This window comes from Fringilla coelebs (genome assembly GCF_963513975.1).
Source record: "Fringilla coelebs genome assembly, chromosome: 1".
NCBI lineage: Eukaryota > Metazoa > Chordata > Aves > Passeriformes > Fringillidae > Fringilla > Fringilla coelebs.
Window position 1 is genome coordinate 66,108,837 of NC_140028.1, and position 9,357 is coordinate 66,118,193.

Here is a 9,357-nt window from a genome sequence, read left to right on the forward strand (position 1 = left end):
TTACACCTCTAGGCTGCACTTGTATGTGTCACACACAAGCAAAATCTGCATGAGAGTGCAAATTTAGAAGCTGCTTTTAAGATTTCAGCCTTGAAGATCAAGCGTGAGTTTGCCTTTGCAATACATACTGGAAAGATCTCACAGGAGTGAAGGATCTGATATTATCCATATGGCACTGCAGATTTCACCTTCAGACTCGAAAGAATCAAAATCCTCCTCTTCCCAGATTCTTCCATATTGCCAGGCAGGAGAATTCTGCCAATCCCAAATGCTAACACAGGCACCTATCCCCACTCAAAATACAGCTTTAAAACTAAGCTGGTGGCTAGGAAAAGTCACATTTACAATTCTTTTCTAGTTTCTACCCCACATCACCACTGAAAACTAACTGGAAAAAAAGAGAAGGAACATAAATTACCTTCTCTTGGTCTTTTATTTTACTATTACTGCTGTTTAATATTTTGTCTGTGCACTACAAAACCCAAGGGTGGGGTTTCTGAGATGACTAATCAGTTGATGTCTGTGGCACAGAAACATAGAATGGTTTGGGTGAGAAGGGATCTTTAAGATCATCTAGTTCTAATCCCTGCGCCATGGGCAGGGATGCTCAAAGACCCATCCAGCTTGGCTTCAAATGCTTCCAAGGGTGGGGCACCTACAACTTCTATGCATAGCCTGTTCCAGTGCCTCACCAGTGCCTCATCTCTGACATGTAAAGAGTAACCAATGAAGTATCCCTCTGCTTCTAGAATTCATAAAATATTTTTATATTAGGTGAAAACCCAAATACAGACAAAATAATTTCTTGCACGTAGATGGACAACCAGAAACATACAGCTAAAAGACTATATTTTTTTTATCATATAGAATTAATATATTTAAAAGATTCCTATACTTGACATGTGCTTTATTTAGACCTCAGATTTTAGAAAGAACTCTCAATTTATTTCATCCTGTGATGGAATCAAGCAGTGTCGTGTTGCAGAAATCAAATGAAAGTGCCAAGGAATTTTGGTTTAGTTATGCAGACTGCCTGAAACACAAGCCATCTCATACAAGATAAGATTCTCTGAAGTAATAATAATAGATACTTCACACCTTCCCTGTTGTCAGTGTTCTACCAGCCTGTTTGGAGTCTCTCACTTAGGCAAGAAATCCTACTGCAGTCAAGAAATTATTTAACAGGAATAGGAATTGCTGAATTTAGCCATAGCTCTGCTATCCCTTTTTACAGGTAGGAACAGCCTTGCACAAACCCCACCTTCAGTGCCACTTTAGGAGATGTTTCTAAGACCTGCAATGAGAACTCCTGAGACACTGACCATGCCTCTGTAATGGTTAAGTGAAAGCTAAAACATAACTTTGAACTTCCATACTTTTATAGCCTAAGTTGTTCCCCATTCAATACTGTAAGTCAAAATGTATAAACCTTAACACACTTTTCCATTGATATCTCAACAGGAGAAGGAACCATTCACATCCTTATTTAAAAACAAGTATTTACATTTGCTAAGTTCTACCTTTCTGTTCCTGTTACAGCCTCAGCTGAGTTATACAAATTTGAAACCTGATCTACTCTGAGGTGTGCCTGGAAGGTGGCCATCACAGGGTTTGGAACCAGATGATCTTTAACATCCTTTTCAATCCCAAGTCATTCTATGATTTTATGATTCTACAAAATTGCATTAGGCTTCTGCACTGCTAATAAACACTCAGATTTTGTCAGGCAAGGAAGTCCAAAGAAGCTTGGAAGAACATCATGGCCAGGTACTTGTCCTCACCTTCAGAAAGACAGCCTTTTTTGTTTATCCTGAAGGGTTTTCTAAGCCCACCTCAGGATCCTATTTCCTTCCCAGTTCATGTTCCCTGTCTTTCACCGCGTTGTCTCTGAATAGTGATGCACTCAAGGTTACTGAGGCAGTCATCATGACCTCAAGCTATTGCCTGAAGCTGCTAAGGTTGGCTTGTAGATGTTTGATGAATTCACCAGGTGAAAGAATGGCAATGGTATGACTGGTAAGAGAATCATATAGTCATGGTGCTTTATTCTACTAGACCTCAAAGAACTCTACCACTTTGATTTGCACAAAATTTTCAAATTTTGATTGCAGATTAAAAAATCTTTATGGGACCTCCAGATTATTAAAGATACTAATTATAAAAGATGCTGTTGTATGTAAAGTGCCAGCATGTTTGAAACAGACTATGCCACTATATACATGTGCTGGTTTTCACTGGGATAGAACTAATTTTCTTCACAGGAGCCAGTATGGGACTGGGGTTTGGATTTTTCCTGGAAACAGCGGTGATAATGCAGCGATATTTTCATAACTGCTGATCAGTGCTGGCACAGTGTCGACGCCTTTCCTGCTTCTCACCCCTCCCCACCAGTGAGGAGGCTGGGGGTTCACAAGAAGCTGGGAGGGGGCACAGCAGGGACAGCTGACCTCAGCTGATCCAAGAGATATTCCTTAGCATACAGCATCATGTGCAGCATCTAGAGCTGGGGGAAGAAGGAAGGGGAGGGATGTTCAGAATGATGGTGTTTTCTTCCCAAGTCACTGTTAGAGCAGATAGAGCCAGGCTTTCCTGGGGATGACTGAACACCTGCCAGATCAGAGGAAGTGATGAAAGAATTCCTCATTTTCTTTTTTTTTTGTGTGTGTAGCTTTTGCTTTACCTGTTAAACTGTCTTTGGTTCAGCCCATGAGTTTTTCCTTTTACTCTTTGGATTCTCTGTTCCATCCTGCTGGTGGGGCAGTAAGCAAGTGGCTGTGTGGGGCTTAGTTGCCATCTGGGGTTAAACCACAACAACATGTCACTTAAATTAATGAAATTTTATATTAACTACTATTAAATAAGAGGATTAATTTCTCATCAGACTTCTGGAGTTGGCCCTAAAACCTTGCTATAAAACGATTTTTTAAAATGCACACAAAAGATCCTGTCAAAAATTATTAATAATAAATCCTTCTGCAACTATTTTTAAGTAAACCAAGAGCCAAATTGTAATCAAGAAATGTATAGTCCTAAACCATCTGCACCTCAAAAGGCCAAATGAATGAACTAATTAAGTATTTTTTCTGTCATTTACAGAAGACAAGCATTTTGCTTCCTTGGATTAAGTGTTCACATCACTTAAATATATCTAATGCATAGATGACAAAGTCAGATGCTGCAAGATCCATAATCAAAATTTTTGGATTCATACTCCTTGCTAAAATCCTTGCCAGCTAGCAGGAATCAATAGTGCATTATGTATATCGCCCTATAAACCAAATTTCAGTTTTGTCACTGATGCAATGGCAGTGCTGAAACGGGTACCCATCTGCCATGGAGCTGCAGCAGTGGATGGAGTAGGAGGAACGGCCTCACCCCACTTTAACCTGCAATTCCTTGCCCTGCTCCTAGCAGATTCTTTGGAATATGAGTGACCATTGGACTTAGAGTAAAACTCATTCTGAAAAATGCATTTCCTTTGAGTGATTTTTAAAAAGGTGTCTCTCCTCATGAGGCATGAAATACCATATTTATATCAAGCAAATTCTGAACATTTTAGCTCCAGGGCCACAGCTCTTCTTGCATTTGGTTAGAACTGGTGGGGCAGTTACACTGTGCTGTCTAAAGTTAATGATAACATTCTTTTCCCTTTCCTACAAACACTTTCTGAACACAGAACAACCTCCAGCCTACCCTGGCAAGTAGGTTACAATAGCTGGATGCAAATCCAGGGAGGACTGGAGTAAATAAAAACATACTGTAAAGAAACACTGTAGCTGGAGACCCCTCTCCAGAATTACTTCTCATTTGACCTCCTACAAACAGCTGTCATCAGAGAGCTGTGTTAGCCCTACCAGACTGTAATTAAGTCGTCCCTATCTAATAAAGGGAAAACCAGACTGATGAAGGCAAAGGACAAGACAGAGTTTATATTGTAAAGCGTGAGGGAGCACTTGGCTCTCTTAGCCCTGAACATCTCAGCCACTGCAGCACCAGATCATTAGAGCTCCTGCTTTGCAGAGAGCCACCCTCTTCCTTTACTTGCCATGCCTGAGCACCTGTTACCTCTGACACTCATCCACATGCACCCAGACTGGGAAGGGAACTGCTGGTAGATCTGTTCAGCATCTGGTTCTTCAGAGTAACACATTTCTCAGGAGGAAAATACTAATTTTCTTCTATGCATAAGCAAGTACAACAGAAGAAAAATACCTATTTTATTATAAAGACTGTATTTCTAGCAGAAAAAAATGCAAATAAATAGTCATCTTTGCTTAAGTTAACTTCATCTAAACGCCTTAAAATTACAAATATACACTCGAATGGAAACACATACACATACAGTGCCATTTTTAACTAGTAAAGAAAGAGGTGGCTGAAGAGAAAAATGGATTAATATTTTCAGATGCTACTAATTTTTAATGTATATTGCGATTTCATTCTGTGTGGATACAGACAAAACCACTGCACCCCAGCCCCAAAATGACCACGCAGCTCTGTGTTACTTCTCATTTACTTTGTTAAAACTCTAAGAAAGTCCCTCATCAAGACAGTTTCCTTGATAAGTGTACCCAAACGGAACAGCAACTTTGCCCTGCAACAAAATGTGACTGGACCTGATGGGTAGTTGTAATTTAGGACAAGACAAAATACTCCGTTCTTTTATGGAACCACCATATGCACTGAATAAAAACTCCTTTGACTAAGCATTTTACACTTACATTGCAGAATAACAAGGTGCAATAATACAAGAAAATAATTTCACTTTGTTAGCAGTGGAAAGAAATCCCACCTTACTTTCACAGCAATAATGCCCACAAAGTTGGAGTGACTTCTGAACACTCCACTACTTTGTTTATAGACCTTCACAGCTTTAAAAGATGTTTCAAAAACAAAACAAACAAACAGAAAAGGCTTTAGAAGTGAATAAATCCAAGGTTTGATGCCATATCCAAATCTCAAAATAAAAGTTAAAGAGATGTTTAATCTAGCTTAGTACATTACAGAATAAGCTAAGTGTTGGTGTGTTGTCACTCATGCCAATGGGAACAACCCCCAGATCAAACTCAACATTAACCTTCCTTCAACACTGTCATACCCAGCTGAAAGCACTCCTGTCTTTCAGTTGTCATAAAAAAACCCCAAACACATGACTTGCTCTTTTTGTGTACAAACATTCTATTTTTTTTTCACCAACAGATAAGCAACCAACTAAAGGTTTCTAGTGTGTAGATTTTGAAGTGAGCACTGCTTTTCCAGAAACAGTTAAGGGACACCAGGAGAATTCTCTTTAAAAGCGCTTGAGAAAAACGATGTTAAGAGTTTTCCATTTCCTGATATATTTTACTGTTGCTCTTGTAAAAGACAATATCTACCTGTAAACATACAATATGGACCCAAAGTAAAATCTAAACAAAATGAGATCTGTTGTCAATAGCATTCTTTGGAAATATCCTAAATCCTGACAGGGTGAGATAAAAAATCATGAAGAGTGCTGATCCCAGGTAACTCCTGGAGACTTCAGTAGGAGTAGTGGATATTTCAGCCTTCTGTGGATTAAAACAAGGTGGCACGATTTTTATCTACAGAACAAGAACTGTTCTGTGCTACATGTGATTTTAACAGCAAACTCTATCAAACCAGAAAAATTGTATCACATTGCAGTGCTTACCAAGAAAATATGTTTAGCCAGAAGTCAGGGCTCAGCAGAACCGCAGATGACAAGCTGACATGCATCACCCATATTTATTTATCTAAACTGCCAGTGCACTGTGCTCGTTTTCCATCCCTTTTTCTTACCCTGCATCCCTTCAAGAATGATGTACACAGCACATCAGGTGTCTCTCCCCTCACAGCTAGGAACGTCACATCTCACTCAAAGCATGCTTCCCACTTCCACAATCAGCCAGCCACAGCAGAAAAAAAAATATTCCAAGGCAAACTTGTGTAAAATATTTTAATTTAGGCTAACAAGAAATGATGAAATGTCCCTTGATAGCACAAGACTATTTCCATGACTGCTCATTTTTACTGAGCGTTATCTATGCAGCATGTGGAAAGACAGGATATTTTGGAATTGCATTAACTAGACAGGAAACATTAATGTTCCTGTGTCCATGAAGGCCTCCAAACACAGATTATAACAACCATTTTAGCTCATTTGTAAACTTTTAGATACAAAAACGATTCAACCTGTTAGAAAACCATGTATACCAAGTGCTCTTTCATGTACTTTGTATTTTGTATTTTATAAGTAAATCCAAGTCTCACAGCCAGACAAGTGTTAATACTTTTGAGCTAATATCTGAAACTGTGTACCATTGTGAAGCCAGTTTTCCTTACAAGTTCTTAAGCAAAATCACCGCTTGTTTTGAAACAAACAAGAGAGATGTGAAAAATCCATGAAAAAGAGCTAGAGGCTGTTATTTTGCTTCATATTAAGTGACACTTTGCAAATGGCACCCTGCAAGTTATGCCTTAACACCTTGTTAAAATGCAACTAAAATCTATATTACCCCGCTTCACACACATAGGTAAAATACATAATTGAAGGCACACTAAAAGACTTGGGGGAAATCCATGAAACATATAAATTACTTGATTGCCTCTGAATAATAAATCGTTCCCCAGCAGATTTATAATAGACTGTTTAACCGTAAAAACACATTTCTGCCATCAATAGGCACAGTTTTCTGAAGATTGAAAAACAGTCTAAAACAACTTTGGAATTGGGCAGTAAGCCAGACTCCAAGGTTTCTGCTGGCTGACCAAACTGATAATGTTTCATGTCTCTTTTTCTCACTGAACACTAATATGTAACAGCAAACGATCCATTTACTCTGGATCACAACTCCTATCTTCCCCACTCATCCCTGGAATAACACTGTCTCAGGCTGCTGGAGGAACAGAAATGCTATTCCTTCTCATTAGCTGTAAAGTTTTCCTTTTCTGCACTTCTCTCCTGAGAAGCCAGGAGAGGAATGGGATCCATCACCTTGAAGGTGCCAGTAATGATCTATGGAAAGATGTTCTGGAGCACAAGGGACTGAACTCTATGGAGATCTCTGTAGCTTTTCTGCATCCCTGGCCAGCTTCTCCCTGAGCAGCCCCTGCTGTGCTCCTTGCTCTGTGTACAGGGACTGCTTGGTAGCTTTAACACTCATCATCCCAGGGACACAAAATACAAAGCACTTTGCACACTCACCCACACACTCACTCACTCTCAAGACACACGTGCACACACACAGAGCTCCCTTGGCACTACATGCAATTCATTCCAAGTCCCCTGTGTATTGCTTCAAAACAGAAAACAAGCATACACACAGAAAGAAAGAAAAAAAACAAAACAACAAAAACCCCAACAAACCAAAAAAACCACCCACCATCAAATCTCAACCAAACATCTCACCAAAATATTTTAAAAAATCCAAACAACCAAATAAACGACACAGCAAGGAGGAGGGAATGAGGAAGGGAGTGGGGGGTAGGACGAAGGGAAAAGGAGAAGCTTGTTTTTTTTTTTTTCCTGCTGTTGCTGTGGCTCCCAAGCATGCAGTGCTAAGGAAGAGTAGTTCCCCACTTTCATCAGCTAGCTACATCCTTGGGATAAAAGGGAGCAGTCCGGAATGATGCTGAGGCTGCAGAAGGCAAAATAAGGCTTTGCCTGACTCCCCGTGAAATTCTCTCCTCCACATCCCCTCCTCCCTAAAACCTGCCCTAAATGGGGAAAAAAACAAAACAAACAACAAAAAAAGAAAAAAAAAACCGAAACCAAAATACCAAAAAAACAACCAAAACCAAAAAAAAAAAAAAAAAAAACAAACCAAAAAACCAAAACCAAAAACCAAAACCAACACACACAAGGAAAAAAGTGATGAAAAGACACAACTCACCTTAACAAGGGGTGTTGGATGGGGTCAGAGAGGAGGAAGGGTATAAAAAGATCTATTTTTAGCAGAGGTTGTGATAGTATTGAAACACACAGACACAGGGTTTGGAAGCAGGGAGAAGAGTATAAAAAATGAGGGGAAGAGAAATTATCAAGAACGTGTAAGTCAGTCTGGCAGGAGAGAGGAGAATCCCCAAGAAAAAAAAAAATTAAAAGAAAAAAATAAATTTAAAAAACCCCCAAAAACAACCACCAAAAGCCGAGAGGAGAAGGAGGGAGAGCGTGGCGGTGCCGGGGCTGTGTTTTGTTTCTCTTCGCTGGGGGCGGGCGGAGGCGGCGGGGCGGGGGTGTGGGGGGTGTTCGCGCTTTCGGCGAGGGGCCCCTCGCTGCCTCCCCGCGGGGCTCCCGGCGGCTCCGGCCGGCTCCGGGCGGCCGCGCTCGCTCCTCGCCCGGCTCCGGCGGCTGCGGCGGGCGCGGCGCTCCCGCGGCTCGCTGGGGCTCTGCAGCCGCGTTCACGCCGCCGCCGCCGCCGCTCCTCGGCCACCCCCGCGCCCGCGCTCCCGCCGCCGCCGCCCGCGGGCGCCCCCCGCCGCCAGCGCTGCGGGCCGGGGCGCGGGCGGGCTCCGCGCCGGGCGGGACGGCGGCGGGCGGGGGCTCGCCCTCTCCGCGGCCGTGCCGAGCCGAGCCGAGCCGAGCGGCTGCGCGGGGAGCGGTGCCCGTGCGGGGCCGGGGGATGCGCGGTGCCCGCCCGCGGTGTCCGTGCGGGACCCGGGCTCGCCCTCCGGGCTGCGGTGCCCCGCTGCTGCGGCCGCGCGTCCCGCGGCGCCCGGCGGGGAAAGGGAGCTCAGGGCTGCGAAGCGAAAGTTGGGCTTGCTGAAAGGCAGCCGGCGTTTTGACAGCTGCACGCCGCTTATCAGCGGCACATCAACGTCGCTCGGTGTCGGTGGGGAGAGCATCAGTAACGAGCCGGGAGGATGAGAACTGCACTTATTCGTGTCAAAAGTAGTAAAACCGCGTTCAGCCGTGCCTTTAACACAGAAGCGTGGCTCACAGAGAGCGGCGCCAGCAGATGATTTTCCTTCCTGGTCCAAATGGAAGCGACTCGCATCATTCTGCTGATGAGGACCATCGGCGGGTCACATTTATCTCAAAGAGCTGACAAAATCCAGAAAACATGTACATGTTACTGAAGGAAGATTTTTACCGGACTTGACACCCTCAGGAATACTTTGCAACTAAAAATAAATCCTGTTAAAGTTGTTTCTAGGCAGATAAATAAAAAAAAAAAACTTTGAACACCTTTTTACATTTTCATCGCTTAGACTGAAAGAAGTAGAAAAGAACAAAAATGAAAAAATGGAGAATTTAAGTGCAGATAAGTGAATGAGCTTTAAAAAGTACTTTATTTCTATCTACAGTGCTATTAGCAACTGCAAGTAAATATGTCTGTTTATGACTTGTGATTTTGA

The 9,357-nt window shown here is 42.4% G+C and overlaps 1 protein-coding gene across 1 annotated transcript in view; it reads right to left on the minus strand.

The window, feature by feature from the left end:
- The window catches only part of LOC311153436 (uncharacterized protein), a gene marked incomplete at its 5' end in the record, with an annotated part of 328,822 nt that extends 319,805 nt beyond the window's left edge, over window positions 1–9,017 (minus strand). Inside the window, 2 exons of the mRNA XM_084205340.1 lie at window positions 8,142–8,761; window positions 8,901–9,017. Coding sequence (XP_084061466.1) covers window positions 8,142–8,761; window positions 8,901–9,017 — 737 coding nt within the window. The remainder of the gene's footprint in view (window positions 1–8,141; window positions 8,762–8,900) is intronic.
- Between the last annotated feature and the right edge of the window lie 340 nt (window positions 9,018–9,357).